Source organism: Trachurus japonicus, chromosome 8 (genome assembly GCF_045865225.1).
Source record: "Trachurus japonicus isolate A0001 chromosome 8, Traja_1.0".
Classification (NCBI taxonomy): domain Eukaryota; kingdom Metazoa; phylum Chordata; class Actinopteri; order Carangiformes; family Carangidae; genus Trachurus; species Trachurus japonicus.
The window spans coordinates 20,847,444-20,866,354 of record NC_140914.1 but is presented as its reverse complement, the minus strand read 5'-3'; the positions used below and the strand labels follow the sequence as shown (position 1 = coordinate 20,866,354).

The 18,911-nt window shown below is 42.5% G+C and overlaps 2 protein-coding genes across 3 annotated transcripts; one reads left to right on the top strand and one right to left on the bottom strand.

The window, feature by feature from the left end:
• Positions 1 to 3,194: 3,194 nt before the first annotated feature.
• On the bottom strand, positions 3,195 to 6,827 carry nudt9 (nudix (nucleoside diphosphate linked moiety X)-type motif 9). The gene is made up of 8 exons (XM_085784604.1): positions 6,671 to 6,827; positions 5,197 to 5,484; positions 4,967 to 5,056; positions 4,545 to 4,631; positions 4,162 to 4,273; positions 3,763 to 3,909; positions 3,589 to 3,673; positions 3,195 to 3,434 (listed from the first exon to the last, which is right to left on the bottom strand). The coding sequence occupies exons 1-8, from the start codon at positions 6,784 to 6,786 to the stop codon at positions 3,289 to 3,291; spliced, it is 1,071 nt and encodes a 356-aa protein (XP_085640730.1). The 5' UTR covers positions 6,787 to 6,827; the 3' UTR covers positions 3,195 to 3,288.
• Positions 6,828 to 7,780: 953 nt separating this feature from the next.
• Positions 7,781 to 17,972, top strand: mapk3 (mitogen-activated protein kinase 3). 2 transcript variants are annotated; one of them, XM_085784606.1, is made up of 10 exons: positions 7,811 to 7,972; positions 8,013 to 8,255; positions 9,854 to 10,036; positions 11,610 to 11,799; positions 13,510 to 13,626; positions 13,763 to 13,877; positions 13,966 to 14,097; positions 14,728 to 14,837; positions 15,904 to 16,032; positions 17,036 to 17,152. In XM_085784606.1, the coding sequence occupies exons 2-9, from the start codon at positions 8,032 to 8,034 to the stop codon at positions 16,021 to 16,023; spliced, it is 1,191 nt and encodes a 396-aa protein (XP_085640732.1). In that variant the 5' UTR covers positions 7,811 to 7,972; positions 8,013 to 8,031; the 3' UTR covers positions 16,024 to 16,032; positions 17,036 to 17,152. The 2 variants fall into 2 exon arrangements, with proteins under 2 accessions (XP_085640731.1, XP_085640732.1); XM_085784605.1 differs by having other exon boundaries at positions 7,781 to 8,255; positions 17,035 to 17,972.
• Positions 17,973 to 18,911: the final 939 nt, after the last annotated feature.

The window sequence follows — 18,911 nt, the reverse complement described above, 5'->3', positions numbered from 1 at the left end:
CACCCTGACATTAGGCTACCAACTACACACAGACAGGGCTGAAGCTGTCTGCAAATTAAATCAATATAGCCTAACCATTGCTCCATGCATTCCACTGAGTGTGACCTGGACACACAACCTATTAAAATGGATTATACCATGACATTTTGCTTCTTCATCCTGCTCTCTGGTGAGCAACACATCCAATCACATTACACGTTTAGACATGATTTACAGTGTAGGTAGGTAAGCTCTCAACTTAAAGACTTTGCACCTCCTCATCTGTGTTGCTGAGCAGTCCATACATCCATAGTAGGGCCTATAGAAAATAGCCACAGTATGCTATAGCTTGCTGGTGTCAGGTTCAAGGCCACTACAAAAAACTTTGCACCTGATTTAGTAAATGATTACAGATGAGAGTACGCTTTACGCTGGTCGAGGCTAAACACTAGGAAGTAAATGTGCTTTACAGTAAGACTAAATAAATATCAGTCTGTGATGCTTTTAGTCCACGAGACATCTTAGTGCATCGTGTTTATTTGCACATGATTTTTTTTTCTTTTCACATTGAGGCATGTTAAAAATCTACACATCAGACATTTATGTAGATGTGGTAAGATTAATCAAAGGAGACATCACTGTATTATCATTGGTCTTGTAGCACCTAATGGTCTATAAGGTCTCATAGTGTGCATAAACTTTTGAAGATTATGGCTTATAATATGAGACAAGGCAGCTGTTACTGCCTCTGAGACAATTTATACAGTATACAATGTGATTGTTTTCAAGACAAACATACAGTTAGGGTGAGGAAAGATGTAGCAAGCAACTCAGTAATCCACAAGGATTTCTATTTAAATTAATGAAATGAATAAAAATCAGTTCAAACATTTGATTGTGCAGACACCTCCAGGAAATTCAGTGCATGTTTGTAAGTAGAGACATGTGGGTTCATCCTCACATTATAGCAAAAGACACACAATCCAATCAGCAAAGCCTTATATATAACATAACAATAAAGTATTTCAATTTAAACTTGTTGATCCCAGTGACAAAGCTCACTCATATTATCATCATTTATGCAAGCCCAAATCACATCAGGCTGAAAAAAATGAACGCTTAAAACTTTAAAGCCAAAGTTTAGAGGGCTTTCCCACAAGGCAAATGCTATAGTGCTTCTGCTGCAAATGCTCCTGTGGAGCTGGCAAGTGGCCAGGGTGCACTGGGAGTACTGGGAGAGGTCTTTATACATTTTGTTATATAATGCTGCAGCATCTGGTGTCATATGAATATCAAGTCATGCAGGCAAATCGTAAGGCCTGACCAGTGATCAGAGAAAATAAAAAGAGCTTATTGGATTTGTGCTGTGTCCTATTGTGAATGTAAGCCAATGATGTTTTCCTTTTGAGTGTTTTCATAAACACAATTACAGCCACAGTCTTCATTTCCCTTAAATACTCAGGGGCCAGTCTCCCTAGAGTTACAACATGCAGAAAATTTACATCACACTCTATGAAATCTGTTCATTCAGCCCGAGGACAAACATACTTTACTGTAAACTAAGAAGCACAATATTATGCTGCTACCTCTCAATATGACACTAATTTGAGCTGGGCCGTCTGTTGCTGCCCACCTTTAAATGACACAGGTGTTTGCATCAGAAATCCTAACAGATACAGCCTGTTTAATGCGCAATTTTCACTCCCTGCCTCTTTGCTAAGCATGCCCACCAGTGAGATGACACATACTGATGTGAACATTTGGAAAGGCCAGGCTGTTGAATGTGAAATGGCCTTTTCCTCCACTGCCTGTTACCACTTGAAAGCATGTTTGTCCTCTAATGCTTCGGTCTGTCTGTGCTGAGTGCTAGTGAGCTGGCCTGAGCCGTGAGGAGCTCCGGCACATCTTCATATTTTGTTCACACCTATCAAAGATCAAAGTCAGTCTACACTTTTTCACTCTGATTATCACACTTACATTAATGTGATTTGTGTCATGTTCGGCAGCTCATTGTGTCTGTTCATACATAATCTCACTGGGTTAATGCGATCCTTGTTAACACTGAATACATTTGCATAATTTGTGCCAATAGAAATAATGTGGTGAGCCATGTCTTTTGGTGAAGTGTGCCACAGTTTAGCGTTGCATGTCTCAGTCTCTTCTTTATCAACATGTACAGCTCCTCTCTTCTCTTTTGTTTGATCACATAAGTCAGACAGCAGCTCAGACTCAGTTGGAAAAGTTTGATGTTCACAACTTTTTACATTTGCATATCCTCTTAGTAGCCAAGCTTTCAACCTGCTATTCACATTCAATTTATACTTTCTGCTATATTAGTCGAAATGCATAGCCAATATGTTGCTGTATATTGTAAACTGGACATACATCAAGTGTCAAATTATCAAGATGCATCTGGCTTTTACTTTTGTTACTGTGATTATTATTGAGGTACATAAGGATGGGTATCATGCATCCTATAAATACACAGGCACTCTAAACAAACAGAGAGCTAATGTTGCTCTTAAAGGGATAGTTCACCCTAGAATGATATTTCGCTCATTATCTACTCACCCTCATGTTGACTAAGGGCTGGAAGAAGTTTCAGAGTCCACCGTCCCTTCTCTGAGTTACAGGGGGTCTTGGAGTAGCAGTGCATGTCCATATAACGGTTGCAAAGGGACACCAGAGCTCTTCGTAAAAAAACACACACAAAAAAACATCCAAATACCTCCATGATGCTCGTATGTAATGTCCGTCTTGTGCTGAAGCCCCAAATTGCGTAATTGTCCCGAAAAAAATTAAATAAGTCTATATTTTAAGCTTGTTTGTAGCGGAAGCTTCTCGAAGCTCCTCTTCCTGGTCCGTCCAAATCTCGCGTGATTCGCAGTAACCGCACTGACGCCGGCGCAAATCACGCGAGATTTGGACGGACCAGGAGGAGCTTCGAGAAGCTTCCGCTACAAACAAGCTTAAAATATAGACTTATTTAATTTTTTTCGGGACAATTACGCAATTTGGGGCTTCAATACAAGACGGACATTACATATGAGCATCATGGAGGTATTTGGATGTTTTTTTGTGTGTGTTTTTTTACGAAGAGCTCTGGTGTCCCTTTGCAACCGTTATATGGACATGCACTGCTACTCCAAGACCCCCTGTAACTCAGAGAAGGGACGGTGGACTCTGAAACTTCTTCCAGCCCTTAGTCAACATGAGGGTGAGTAGATAATGAGCGAAATATCATTCTAGGGTGAACTATCCCTTTAATGTTTCCTTCATTGTCGAATCTGAACAGTCTTTCGTCCCTGGTTACCAGTGGGCTTTCCTCTCTTTGGCAACCAGCTCCAGGAAGTAGGAATGACTTGCATAGAGGGCGACAGACGAGTCAACATCAACCCATTGGACTTGTCCTGCGTCATCGCCAGCTTGCAGCGGCAGCTCACTCACGCTGTCGCCTACAGTAACAACAAAGACATGTCATTGTCCCACAAAAATGCTGTGTGCTGCCACTCAGGGAATAAAAATGTCTATAGGAACAATAGTGAGCTTTTTTGATGCACTGCATATTGGATTTTTAAAGTATTACAAATGAAATGCAAAAACACGAACCTGAGTCATCATGGAAGTTTACTGCAACTGTCTCCATCCAAGCATTATCAGTGTTTCTAGGATCATCCACGTAGCCTTTATAGACCTGAAGGAGAAAAGAAAGACATTTTCAATACAGAAACACTTGTTAGCTAAAAGGTAACAGTGTACAGTGAGTCTTCGTCAAGTGCTCACCTGAAACCCTGGGGATTTGAAGAGGTTGGTGATGCGCTCATGGATCTTGGCTTTCTGCGATGGCGACAGTGAGAGAGAGTTCAACGCCTCTTCTGAGAACTCCCGCTGCAGCGTGAGAGAGACCTGCTCCCCGGGATCCACCATCCCCTAAAACACAAGCATTGTGCACACAAATTAACAATGCTACACCATGGCATAATTAATAGCCTAAAAACCACCCCCACCCCCTTCTGTGCTTTGGCAATGAATTTGCTGCCACTGTGCATTTTTGAATGGCTGTGAATCAACATGGCCGAACAATAAAAAGCAAGAGGGCACAGGGGAAGTTGCAGAGCAGAGAATGTTGAGGGCAAAAACACAAACAACATTAATAATATTTGAAGTGTAAAAGCCACCAACCCCAGGAATGGCCCACTCCCCACAGTCTTTCCTTTTAATGGACACAAATTGCAGGATAGGCCGTTTGGAGACAGGGTGCTGTATCTTCGCTCCTTTAGCATCTACTTTCCATCTGCCAGACAGTGATGTACATCCGGTATTTATCAAAAGAAAACAGAAAAGTGCACAAAGTTCCCTATTCTTTGGCAAGTGAACAAAACCATCTTTTGCACATGACAGAAAACAGTTGCGATATTCCACTCTTGAGGAACCTTGGCTGGCAGTAATTAGGTGCAGAGTCATTCTTACTATAACTGAATGGAGTTACATTAACACACTGAAAAATGAACTATGGTGAGTAAGAATGTGGATAGCGCCAATGTGCAGAGTACATAAAGAGTTACCTGGTGACAATGGGATCTGCTGCGTGATTGGGTCCCCATCGTCCCAGCAGACCTCTACCACTCAGCCCAGTACGTCCTCGAGGATTTCTGTACAAGTGAAAAAGTGAATTTATAAACGGTTAGGACAACATGTTTGTCAAAATTATTTTACAAAGGTAAAAACTGGACACTCAGAGCACTCGTACAAACACAAAACTCTTGTGCATGACAGTTAAAACTGTAATGTTAAAGGTCTCTATACGGTTGACAGTAGGTCTATGCGGCCTCTCCAGGCAAAACAAATCACATAACCATCACGATGAGATGATGTGCAACTTCCTTATATTATGTTTTGCCCCCTCAAACCTTGAAAATCGCAAAATTCACATATAACCATAGCTGTTTTTGAGTAAAACCATTTCACTCAGTTCTTAATAACTTACAGGGGTTTTCCATCCTCCACTTTATAGACGCCCTCAAAGCCTGTCCTGTCCACAGCACCATCCACAGTGTTGAAGCGTAGAGAGACAGAGCTGTAAACAAAGTCAAAGTCATCCAAACTGGAGTGAATTAACTGCAGCCATTACCATTTAACACATAAAAACCTATGATTAATTTACCATGCAGTCCTAATTTTATCAGAATATATTCCATGCACTTTTGTTTTTCTCACCCAAGGTCAGGATCTGCCCATGCTGGTTTCTTTGCGACTGAAGGGTGGGTGTAGCTGACGGGTTTATACTGTGGCCATTTGTGACTCCAGTCCACCTTGTCATCAGGCACTTGGAAGCGCTTGTTGTCAGATCCTGGATACTGGGGGCATCTGGACTTTACATGAGGTGCTACTGAGGATGGCATTGTCCAGACACTGGTCGTGTAAAGGTGAATACAACTGGAAAAGCTTGGTCTGGCGGTTTGACCGGTGCTGAGGGGATAAGAAGATGAGCAGGAGACGGCAGACCTGCAGGGGAAGAAATGTGAGATATTGAAATCATGCAGCGTCATGATTCCACCACCACCACCCTGTACCCACCCGTTGCCCCTCGTTGCTCTTTAACATCTTTCTCAGTAAATAATATATTTCTAATCAGGCTTGTGACATGAAATTTTCACCAGATGTCAGACACAAACCAAGTAATCAACACATACAAAGAAATCAAAACATAGTATATGTCCCTTAATTAAATAATGTGTAATAAAGTGAAATGACACAGGGAATACGTATTGAACAGACAAATAAAAGGAGGTGCAAAAAGGAATGGAAAGCCAAGAAATGAGCTAAAATCAGCAAGAAATCCTGTGCAGTAAGCAGTGCAAATAACAATCAGCTGGTTTAAAACTAATTGATGGCCTATACAGTAAAAAGGTTTCTCATTACCAAGGTGTCACACAAGAAGCAAAGAGCTATCTGAAGACCTTGAGAACCTCATGTTGAAAAATAAAAAGACAGCACTGGTTACAGATCATTTTCTAAACTTCTGAATGCAGGGAAAGATTTCACCATAAACTGGCCATGATCAGGTGCACCTTGCAAGATTTCTGACAAGAGTAAAAAAAACAAAAAAAAAATACTCAGAAGAGTTGTCCAAGAGCCAAAGACCACTCACTCACAGAGAGTTTTATAGAGACCTGGGATTAGCAGGTACAGGTGGTAAAAAACAATGAGTAACGCACTCAACCGCCAATATGCTTTTATTATCCCCGCTGTATTATTTACTGACACAGGCTGAAAGCTATTGCTTCACTAATCACTACAGTGCACCCATTTGTGCCTATAGTCTAGTGTAGAAACGCTTGAATGATTATTAGTTGAAATTTGATAAAGGTTTCATTCTCATATGATACTATATTTGTTGATTTGTTGCACGCCAGCTATGTCAAGGCAAAGCAAATACGACAGCGAAACAATTGCAATTGCAACACTGCAATACTGACTTCTGCAATACTGACTGCAATACTGACTTCTATCATATTTCCTGGCTCTGATAATAATGTCGCGGATTAAGGAGTTTGACATGGATAGCTGCTGTAACACATCACTGTGACAATGTGAGCTTAAAGCTGGAACTGTCTTTTATTGTGGTGTAAAATGTTTATAGCTGAATGACAGCTGATCATAACAACTAACGTTTGTGCGCATTAGTTACCTGGCTCCGGAGGTGCAGACGGTGAGCGGGAGTCCAAACAGAGTCAGCGCTAGACGAACCTGGCGGATCCAGTTTGGTCCTAGAGAGACACTGGACATTACTCGAAGCAGACGCATCTACAACAAGGACCCGCAGTCACCACACAGGGCACGGTAACCAGGAAGTGCACCGCCCTGCGCGATGACGTCACCGACCAAGGGGCGTGGCCACAGCAGTCGCAATCGTTCCCATGGTTACATTGGCGAACCTGTTGTTCCCTGGTTGTTCCTCATACAAGTAAATAAAAGGATATAAAACAGATAGGTATGTTTTGTATTGTATTTCTGGTTCCCGGGATTTTTTTTTTATGGTAAAACATGAGGAAATGTTACCGTACTTACTACTAACTAGAATGACAACTTCTCAGTTGATTGGTTGAAGGAGGAATAAGGAAAAGTGATATTTATTAGACTGTCTAAAAAAAAAAGCAAATATATATATTTATTTACAATTTTAAAAATACAAAATTATTTAGAGTTACTGAATATGGGACATCTTTAGACATGTCAAAAGACAGCAAATGCCCTCATCAAGCTACTTCATCAAAAGTGTGTCTTCTGATCTGCTGGAGCACATTGTAGATGAAGATGTCTTATATAAGGATGAACAATACATGTGTTATATTTTACTGAAAACTAACACAATAAGAGGCAGTTTTTCATTATGTCACTCCTGACATATACAGTGAAGTCCCTATGATAACAAAAAGGCTACGCCTGAGGGAGGGCACGGTACTCTGGCATGATGTTGATGGATGCGTGCACATCTTTGTTATAAATAATTAATAAACAAAACAGGCGTGGCAGGCAGGGGCGGAATATCACAGAAAAAAATCGATAAACGGACCATTTGATCATAAAAGTCTCTGATTCTTGCCCTGACAAGCAGCATGCAACACATTAGGACACGCCCACTCTCGCTGCTGCGTGTTTATCTTGCAGTTGGCGCTTGGTTTATAGTAACAGCGCAGCTGCTTGGGCGGTGCTTCTGTCTTAAACCGTAGCCAACTTGGCGCGACTCCGCCCAGACAAGTCACGCCCTGCAATATACCCAACGCACCTGTATTACCGTAGTTTGGCACGCGCATTTACGCTCGGTGCTGAGACCAAATCCGCGCTCCCGCACGAAATCCATTTAGTCCGGTAGTACAGACAGAGAGGGCCCGCTCGGTTCTCCGCTCCCCACAGCCTGTGACACACAATCCGCCCGGTTGAGACCCCCCCGACACGAACTCGCGTTGGGACCGAGCTGAGAGCGGCGACGGTTCCTGGGTGAAGCAGCAGCAGTCAGTCGGACAGAGCAGAGCGGCTTGGAGAGGAAGAATGGCGGATTCGAGCAGCACCGCAGCGGTCGGGGCCGCGGGCTCCAACAGCGCCGCCGCCGCCGCTGCTGCTGCCGGGGCGGCGGGCACTGTTGCGCATGATGGAGCGCCCGGGGCAGCGGGAACCAAGACCGGGTCCGAGTCCGTGAAGGGCCAGATATTTGACGTGGGCCCCCGCTACACGAACCTGTCTTACATCGGGGAGGGGGCGTACGGGATGGTGTGGTGAGTACGAGCGCCTGCCTGTCGGTCGGTCGTGTCGTCTCCGCTGGGCTGCCGTAGTATCACAACCTGAAAGTGGCGAGCTAACCCCTCAGCTGGTTGTTTAGCAAAATACCGCCAGCCCCGCTAACATTAGCCGCCGTGTGCAACAAGCGGTGGGCAGAAAAAACAAGAGTGCGGTCTGCGGTGTGATGTTTGTGTTGTTTTATTTGAGCAGCTGCCCGACATTTCCAGTGAAGTTGAAGCAGCCTCGGTGTGTGTCTTAGCAGGTTAGCTGCTGACTAGCTACAGGCGTGGCTATGAGCTGTACAGGAAACTAGATTGGGAGTGATTGCGCAGGACGTAGTTTGCTATCTGATCAGAAATCTCTTTGCAGGCTGCATTAACCACACATCTTGAGTAGTGCGCTGTCAGCGTTGTCCTTTTTTTTGTTTTGTGTTTTTTTTCCTTCTGGCATAAAAATGTCTCCCGGTCACAATTATTATCCCCACTACGGCTCTCAAAACACTCCGCCTGCAGCAAATCCGCTGCAGAGAGGATGCAAGTGGGATTTGTCGGTTTGTTGCGAGCGAGGCCTCTCTCTCTCTCTCTCTCTCTCTTCCTCTCTCTCCCCCTATCTCTCTCTCCTCGAGTTATCGCTGTGTTCAATCTACAGCCCTGTGCGGACACGTCAAACAACCCTGTTGCGTTTAATGTCAGAGCCAAGTCAGTGGCACCGAGGCTGAGCCGTGAGCACGATCAGACGTGACAGCGCTGCGTGTCGATGTGAAGTGGATGGGGAAACACGGGAGAGCCGGGCCCACACACACACACACATTACATCCCACTCCGACCGTGTGTGTGTGTGTCCCTCTCTCACCTCAGAGAGTGTGTCAGCACGGTGCTGTTTTGTTTGTGTCATCGTGGTCACGTGATTCTACTGTTGCAGCATTTGGTGTTTGTAAACACTGTCAACACCCAGCGGGGATTGGTAGTGGTACCAGTGTCAAAAAACTCGGTATATGACAGTATATATACATATATGTGCAGTCCAGGCATACAGATGTTTCTGCAGATGTGCATTTCAGCCACAGTAGCTGTGTGAACCTTCCCAGTTCAGGCAGTGTGTTGTGCAACAAAGAGAAAACGCTTCTTTTTTTTTTTTTTACCAATAGGAAAGTTATGATGTAACTGTTGTTCCTGTTCTGACTGACTGCCTGTGAGAAATCTAGCTTGAGGCAAATAGGTGATCCGCCAAAGGTCTGACAGGTTTTGGCACAGAAACTTACAGGAGGAATTGACCGTGAACGCAACAGACCCATTCACTGCTGCACTCGGCAGCACTGCATGTTCTCCATCTACTCTACACCCACACCACACTGACTCTGCACCCACACTCCAGGCCTACACCTACATCACTTCACAACACATCACAGCAAAAAAAAAAAAAATAGAATAAACCAAAAGATGTGTGTCTGTCACATGTGCATCTCGGCAGCGGAGACGGTCGGACGGACAACGCCCTCTTTGGAACTCGGCACCAGTTTGTCTGATACAGTCATTACGTGTGAACTATGCAGTGTGTAATATGAGACCTGTCTTGTGCTTTCCACCCCGTCCAGCTCTGCCATGGACAACGTGTCGAACCAGCGCGTTGCCATCAAGAAAATCAGCCCCTTTGAGCACCAGACGTACTGCCAGCGCACACTGAGGGAAATCAAGATCCTGCTGCGTTTCCGCCATGAGAATATCATCGGCATCAACGACATCCTCAGGGCACGACACATTGACAACATGAGGGATGTGTATCCTTTTCCTGGTCGCAGCGTTCGTCTGCATGCTGTTCAGGCATATGTCACCGATGATTCTGCATATTTATATCAATATAGGATTCAACTGATCAACTAAAAAGACATGTATAGTCTGTAACTGCTCGTGGCATTTCATGCCTTGTATCAGGCTGAGTCACCACTGCACTACTGCAAATGAAATCGGCAGTTTATCACAAATCCTCAAGTTCTTGTTTTTTTTTTTAGTTGTTTTTTTTTTAGTGCCACTCTTGGTAGAAGTGTAACACTCATTTAACCATCTGTTCGGTGTGCAGTTATGTTTGAAGAGTCGTTAACACTAGTGCAATAGCTTTTGTGTTTTTATTTCAAGTGTGTGGCTCCGAGATCTCTGCTGTGACTACATCTGATCATAAACGACCGAGGCAGCGTGTGGTGCAGTTTAAGCACGACAAATAAACGGTTATTACAAGATCAGTGTGGCCAACAGTTCAGTTACATGGGAAGGAGGCACTGATGCTTTGGCACGACGAGCTGACCTAAGGCTCCGTATGAAATATAAATAACCTGGAGCTGCTGGTGTTTCTGGAAATATTTTTTTCCACAACACCCATCTTTTATCAGTTTATTTCATTCTCTCATAGATGTTGGAACCAGAGTTAATAATACACATCCAGAATAGCATTGGTATGTTGGCACATTTCAACCCATCTGAACTGTGGGCTCTAAATCGGTCTTGTAAGAATTTACTAGTTCTGATTCAACATTGCTGTTTCCATTCAGCTGCTTTTTTTTTTTTTTTTTTTTTTTTTTAATCCAAGTCAGCTCCAGTGACCATCTGCAGAGCAGCTAGCAGTGGACCGTGGGCATGGCCGCTCAGTGACTCGCTGTGACTGCCTGCTGCCCTGGCAGTTTCTCAGTCAAAAGCTCCTTTGTCCCCTGAAAATGGAAAGGAAATGTGTGATGTCCTTGTATTTTTTTTTTTTTGTGTGTGTGTCTGGGTTTCTTGTTTGATCTGGCCCGGTTTCTCCACTTTGCCGTATTGTGCTGTTGCTGACTTGTGATGACTCCTGATTAAGGGGCTGATGCTACAAAAAACAGGGACAGAGACAACACCAGGGTCTGTTGGATGAGTTGGACTGTTGAGGCAGTAGAAATTCACAGATTGCGATGTCATTAGTTTTGCAGGTGTTTGGTAATTAATTAAAGAATTAGACAAAAGTGGTGGACTTGACTGTCTTTGGTGGTCGTGATAGACAAACTTTCAAACGAGACTCTACCTATTTGAGTTGCTACTGTCGTTGACGTTTGCGGTTCCCACCAAAGATTTCTGCTGTATGAGCTGAGGAACAAAATGATTGCAACACAATCATTGCAACCATTTCACCCAACTAAGTTTCAGTTTGTCTAGTCAAGATATGAGTCAAGAAAACATGACAGAAACATTGCACCCACCCACACGCTGGAACCCGATTCATCCGGTCAGATATGGAGTTTTATTCGTTCAACCTCCATCCTCGAGAGCGACCCATGATGTTTTAACTTGGACGTTGTCAGTCGTTGTCCCTCCTTGACTCGTGCGTGTGTCTAGCTACATCGTGCAGACTCTGATGGAGACGGATTTGTACAAGCTGCTGAAGAGCCAGAGACTGAGCAACGACCACGTCTGCTACTTCCTCTACCAGATCCTGCGAGGCCTCAAGTACATTCACTCAGCCAACGTGTTGCACCGTGACCTCAAACCCTCCAACCTGCTCATCAACACCACCTGCGACCTCAAGGTCAGCCCGCACATCATCATTTCTGATAGATTTCACACGTACATGAAAACCTCATCCACAAACCTTCTGTACACTGTATCTTACATTCTTTTTTTTTATATATAAATCTTTTTATTAGTTTTTTCATTCACATACAACAATAATTTACACATACAATGTATGCAAAACATCTTATTGGAGGTTAGCAGTTAGTTGTCCTACACAGTGTATGTTGGAAGCAAGTATGTTTCATGTTGTAAGTTTGGTATAGATATTAAACGTTCCCTGTGGTATGACATACACTTAACTTTATTTTTGGCAGCCAAAATGGGATACGTGCCTATGTAACATGGTGCATGAAAAACATATTCAGTTCACCAAGAATCATAACATGTTTCAGCTGTAATGTTTGTTTAAACATTGGCACCAGTAGCTAGAGAGAATCCCAGGAATGTTGGATATAGGTGATGGATTGACCCACGGGAACTCTGGGACGCTACCAAGAAGCAGCCAGTCATCACTATTTAAGTGATGAAGACTGTCAGACTTGAAATGTGCTGTTTTAACTCATTAGTCTCATTCTGTGACGTCTCTGGAGTCTTATCTCAATGTGCTAGGCTTCAGTTTTTTCATCATAAAGTGCAAATCTTTGAAATAAACTGACTGCAGATTCAGTTCAGATTAGAGTTGTAGATGGATTGGTACACTGCTTTAAAAAAACAAACACAAAAAAACCCCAAAGACATTTTCCTTTCCTGATCTCACTTTTTCTTAGGTGTCTGTTTCTTTTTTTGCATAAGTGAGCGTTAAACCATCCTCTCGCGGAAATGCATTTCATTTAATTTCCCTGTGAAATGAAATGAAATGAAATGCATTTCCCTGTGAAATGAAATGAATTGCATTTCCGGGAGAGGCTGGTTTACGAGGCTAAGCGGTACGTGGCCTCAAGTCAAATACTGCTGCTAGTGTTAATTTTACTTAAAGTCATTTTGGGCCTGGTCAGTGTTGATATAACATTAGACTATTAAGAAACGCAACTCAAGCCATTATCATTTGTGGGTTAGTTGTTTTAATTCATCTTAAAACAAAAAAAAAGTTTTTAAATTTTTTTGAAATGAGCTGCCCAGGTCCTCTTGGCTCTTCTGCTCTTTGCAGTGTTGTTCAGCCTGAGCATACACTTGTGAACTCTCTGCAGCCAACCATCAATCCCTGGATTAGTTGATCATGTGGGAGGAGTGAAGAACAAAGGCAGCACATATTGAAGCGGCTTTCTCATACATTCCTCTCCAGGACAAAAAAAGAAAAAGAAATCAAAATAAACCCTTATAACTGCAGCTACACATTACATCATTATATCTTTGGCTTTGTGCCACTATTGTTGCCTAATGTCTAGATCCATTTAGTACGTGTAGTGTAAGAGCAAAAACCCCATTAAGCCCCGGTTTCTCCCTGCCTCTGTACACAATGTACTGTACTACACTGGATTACTGCCCGGGACCAGATTCTCTACAGTTGGTCTTTTGATGAAACAAAAACATAACTTGGAAGCTTTAAAAAACCCAGTCTCAACAGGGAAGATAAAGTTTACTAGAGAAACGTAAACACAGGAGCTGTGTTGGAGCTGTGTAAAACATCCTCTGCCTCACCCTCTCTCTTACATCGCCACCTTATTCTCTTCAGGTGTTCAGTTTTATAAGGACGACTTCTCTGACACTTTTATGTTGTCCTCAGATCTGTGACTTTGGCCTGGCACGGATAGCCGACCCCGAGCATGACCACACAGGTTTCTTGACCGAGTACGTGGCCACTCGTTGGTACAGGGCTCCAGAGATCATGCTCAACTCAAAGGTAGGCGTGTGGCTGACTGGATGGTGGTGTGTGTGTGTGTGTGAGTGGATCTGTTTCTTAACAGGATAGTTTCTCAGGTCGTTAACTCTGTGTGTGTGTGTGTGTGTGTGTGTGTGCGTGTGCGCCGATGTCTCAGGGCTACTCCAAGTCCATCGACATCTGGTCTGTGGGCTGCATCCTGGCTGAGATGTTGTCCAACAAGCCCATCTTCCCCGGGAAACACTACTTGGACCAGCTCAACCACATACTGGGTGAGACACAGTTCTCAGTCATTTCCACAGGATGTCGACACCACAGCCGTTATTGAACGTTGTCCCTTTTCTCTTCCCTCTTGTGCAGGCGTCCTTGGCTCTCCATCTCAAGAGGATCTCAACTGCATCATCAACATGAAGGCGAGGAATTACCTGCAGTCCCTGCCTGAGAAGCCCAAGATCCCCTGGGAGAAGCTCTTCTACAAGGCCGACTCGAAAGGTACAGAGATGCTGCTCGTTTGTTGCAGTGAAAAAGAAAAAATTTAAATGGCACTAATGAGCTCTGTATTGAACATGACACAGATGTTGCTATGTAGGGAAACTAACTGACCCACTGATTATGGTGAAAACAAATTAGTGTGAATTCATTTTTATGAATTTACGATAAATGCTGTTGCTATTGTGATCATTATTGTTATCAAAATAATAATGAAAATAGAAAGAATATTTTTGTGCAACTGACTGTTAACGTATCATTTTTTTATTCAAGTACTATATACAAAAGTTTTATGTTGGATGAAATGTTGAAACAACATTGTAAGGGAGAAATACAAAAATTGAAAAATGGTTCAGGACGTGATTTGTATATAATGGTTATTGGGATAGTGAATTTATATTCAATATTCCTTGAAGTGAAATAAGCGTGTTTAGAAAGTAAAATATAAAAGGAAAACAATATTTAATGAGTATTTTAATAATTTTCCCTAAATTGAGGTTTGAATTGTTTGGATGCTCTAGAACAAGCCCAATTAAACATTTAACAGTGCAATAAAACAGATGTCATTGTAAGAACAGTTGTATTTTATACTGATGAGTGAACTGACTAAAGCTCTTGATGAATCTAATGCAGCTCTGGACCTGCTGGGCCGCATGCTGACCTTTAACCCCATCAAGCGCATCAGCGTTGAGGAGGCCCTGGCTCATCCTTACCTGGAACAGTACTATGACCCCACAGATGAGGTACGCATTCAGATCAAAGGTGCAAGAGCGGCAGCATCTCTCAATATTTAAACTACACTGAGCTAAGTTTTCACAAACGGAGGAGCAACAACACACTGTTGGCCAAGTATTGAGATTTGCACAAATGGCGGCAGCATGAGGGCTAATTAATTCAAACATGTTCATCCACCACGAGCAGAGCTTTAACGGTGAGCCTGCCTGCTCTGTGCTGGGAAGCCTCTTAGCTGTGTGTGGAATGCAATTAGTCTTAAGTTTGCTCCCATGGTTCAGCCTGAGACTGCTTAAAGAATCTAATCGCTCATCACATCCTCATTTAAATAACAATATAGGTGTGTTCATGTAGAAAGAAAAAGGGTTTTTTAATATTTTTTATCATTATATCTTTTATTATCATAATTTCATCGCCATCACTGTTTGGATATTATACTCCACTATGTAGGCTTCCTCTCTTATCAGCAATAACTAAAACCACGGATGAACAACATGACATGACAATAAAAATCATTGTGATTATTTTGGCAGACTTTGCTTTTATGATATGAGTCACAGGGGGATAATCATTTTTACATCTCATTTTCTCTGGGAAAATGATAAAAATGATGATATGTTGCTGAATACCAAACAAGCATGTCCCCTTACCTCTTGTAATAATGATTCGGAGGCCAGGGCATCGTTGCATTACCACAGGGATTCGTTCAAGGTACATACAGTATATTATGATGATTTTATTACAGGCAGTTGCATTTGATATGTTTTATTTCTGTTGTACAGCACCTTGTAATTTGTTTTTGAATGGTGCTATATAAATAAAGTTATTATTATTATTATTATCATATATTGATACATATATTGTGACATGCGTAAAAAGATTGCAGCCATGACAACTTAACGTATTACAGTTTTGATCATCTATCCTCGACCTATCCTGCTTAACTTTATAGAGCCATGGGGAGAACATGCAACTGCACACATAAGGATCACTGCTTCTGCTGTTGTGTTGTGTATTTAATAACCCCCTGTGTCTGTCTGTGTGTGTGTGTGTGTGTCTGTGTGTGTGTGTGTTTAGCCGGTAGCAGAGGAGCCCTTCACCTTCTCCATGGAGCTGGATGATCTTCCCAAGGAAAAGCTGAAGGAACTGATCTTTGAGGAAACGGCTCGTTTCCAGGAAACCTACCAGGGCTCCTGAGACGCACAGGTACATAAAAACATAAACATTAAAACACACACAACTGGTCCTTGTCTGTTGAGAGCACACGGCGTGTGTCGACAAGATGCATGCTTTGTCTAAACTGCTGCGTTTTAGCTGTGAGGAGTCTGTCTTGAATAGTCTGATTGGAGACCACTAGATGTCAGTGGAGCTCCCACTAGTAATGCATGCATGTAAACACACCCAATGCACAACTAGTAATTCTTTACAGCCACTGAACCTGTTCACACAGATGGACCAGGACATAATTCAGGCTCCATCACATTCCTGTGAGTTTATAAACAGCGTCACAGGCCTTTAAATGTAATTTTCCATGTAACTGAATGGAAAGATAATACAGGATATGTTGTTCTAAAATAAATATTTAAGTAGTCTTTGTCAGAACAACAAAACCTCCCAACAAAAGACTGTTTGTTTGTATAGCTTGTGTTGTCTTACTTCCTTTTTGACTTTAGTCATTTTTCCGGTCACCGTGGAAAAGTGTGACATCAGTCTTATGCATTATTTATTATTTATTAATATCTATGCCTGCAGCACTCTGTGCCCGAGACAAATTACCCTGTCCGAACAATGAAGTTTATTTGATTTGATATCCATGATATACATGATATCCATCCATTTGTTTGGAAGTGTACAACAGCTGTTGCAGATTGAAGCAGCTGTGAAGTTTCTGAAAGTGACAGTTACAAGCTGAACAGTGAATTAATCACATCTGTTAGATTTAACAGAGCGACTTCTCGATTTGATTTTTAAATTTTGTTTTTTGTTGTTTTTTTAACAGTTTTACATACATCAATGTGTATTATTAGTATTATTATTATTATAGCCTTTATTCAGGACTCAAAAGTGCTCCATATAGAAATTAAAATTGGTCAGATTTTTACCATAAATAAAAATGAGGGCAAAGTATGCAAAACATATTGATAATAATTTAGTCTTCAGAATGTTTTGTGGCTTAAAGTTCATTAATTCAAAGTCCTCTTTTCCCAGCCCCCAAAGAGTGACAAAGCCCTGCAGAGGCTCGGAACAAGAAGACTCCAAACAACACGCTAAAACAAAAAGAAAAAAGGAATCTTCAAGAAACCAACAAAAAGAGAAAACAAGAAATATGAACATTTAACTGCTTATCTTTCCATTTCTACTTCTGCAAGAGAGAGCTAAGTTTAACTTTGATTTCTGTGGTGGGTGGGGTGGTCAGGTCTGTCGTCTGTACTGTACTGTTTCAGTCCCGTCAGTGTCCGACTCTGACTCCTCTCACCCCACGATGTCTCGACCCCCCCTCCCCCCCCTCGTCCCATCCTCCATCACTCACTCCTCTCCTCTCCTCCTCCTTCTCCTCCTTCTCCTCCTCTCTCTGTTGCTGATCTTGTCTGTCGCTCCCTCTCATATAAACACATACTACTGTATTAACCAACACCATAACTCTCTTGTCTTGCTCCATGTAAATTACAACCTGGAAAAATTGAGGGCTAAAAGAACAGGGATGCTAATCGGGGGTGTGTGTATGTATATAAAAATATAAGAGTTTTTTTTTTTTTTTTCTTTTTAAGTGTGCTTGTCGCAGCTTTCGTTTGTTACCGTTGTTTGAGTGTTTTCGGATCAGTTCAGAGTCGTATTTGTATGTTTTGGGGTTTATATTTGCAAGTCATTTTTGAACTCTTGATTTCGAGACAAATATTCAGTGTTTTTACAGGCATGTTGGCAGGGTTATAAATTTCTTTGTTGCTTTTTTTTTTTTTTTCTTACAAAAAAAAGAAGAAAAAAAAACAACTGCGTATGATGTTTATATGAATGCATGCATTCCTGAATTTTACCAAAGTGGCAGAGAGATGCAAGGACCTTGGCTGGGGAGCTACTTAAGGGATTATCAGTTTTTACCTTAACTACAGTGACCTGCACTCATATCAGGGGCAGACAAACTGAACTGACCGGTTAGATTCAGGAGGCGCTACATGTTTAGAACAAATCAGATCAAAACAATGAGCATACATTTGATTAGTGTCAGTGTTTTGTTTTTATCGGTGCCGCCTAAGCCCCATTTTCCAGGAGATGCACGCTGCTCTGTTCTTGCTCCTAAATTATCCGCATATTGTAAGAATCAGAGGCTTGAAACACCAAACAAGATGCTCGGCAGTCGGCACCCACTGGAGAAGCCACGAGAGCTTTGGCGCAAAACACTGATGTTACATTATTTTCCACATTTGACTGTGTAACATCACATCAAACAGCTGAGCCACTGTTGGCATCCCATTCCTGTGTTAAATTGCAGACAGGCGAGCCACCTCCCACCTGTCGTCCTCTGAATTGCTTATTTCCAAAAACCCATTTGTAGGAGGACGCACGCCTCTTCTGGAAAATGGCCTCCTGTTGGCATCAACCTTTCAATTAGCGAATGTTTTTTTTTTGTTTGTTTTTTTTTGGACCATGATTCTGTCTGCTGCTGTTTTGATCCAAGACTACCACATGGGAGTCAGACGTGTACAACACAGGCTGGGACCTTAAGTGATGGTGAAGGCCCAGTTCTGAATTCATTGACCATTCAAACACATGCAGTTTTCAGCAGGCCTGCATACCTTTTTGTCCCAGTGGACACGTTGACTCGTTGTGGCAGGAAAGTCGAGGTGTCCCAGTAAATCACAGCCTGACACCCGCTCATCTGAAAGGAATGTCCTGATTACTGATGTAATGAGCAGCTCCTATACCTGCTGAGACAGGTTGAAGTGTCTGCCGGGGAAAAAAGACCTTTCGACGTATGTGTGTGTGAATGTGAATGTGTGTTGAATCTAACTGGCCTGATTTTGCAGTGTGTGTTGTGTTGTGTTGTCACTGCGGCGTGGAGTTGTCCGGTTTTGTTGTGAACTCTTACA

What these genes read in the sequence shown, in the direction of transcription:
- nudt9 (XM_085784604.1), bottom strand. Translation starts at nt 6,786, where the DNA reads ATGCGTCTGCTTCGAGTAATGTCCAGTGTCTCTCTAGGACCAAACTGG. An exon ending in TGGGCAGATCCTGACCTTGG is followed by an intron (nt 5,057 to 5,196) that starts GTGAGAAAAACA and finishes CTTTGTTTACAG; the next exon opens with CTCTGTCTCTCTACGCTTCA. An exon ending in AAACTTCCATGATGACTCAG is followed by an intron (nt 3,435 to 3,588) that starts GTTCGTGTTTTT and finishes TTGTTACTGTAG; the next exon opens with GCGACAGCGTGAGTGAGCTG.
- mapk3 (XM_085784605.1), top strand. Translation starts at nt 8,032, where the DNA reads ATGGCGGATTCGAGCAGCACCGCAGCGGTCGGGGCCGCGGGCTCCAAC. An exon ending in ATTGACAACATGAGGGATGT is followed by an intron (nt 10,037 to 11,609) that starts GTATCCTTTTCC and finishes GCGTGTGTCTAG; the next exon opens with CTACATCGTGCAGACTCTGA. An exon ending in ACTATGACCCCACAGATGAG is followed by an intron (nt 14,838 to 15,903) that starts GTACGCATTCAG and finishes GTGTGTGTTTAG; the next exon opens with CCGGTAGCAGAGGAGCCCTT.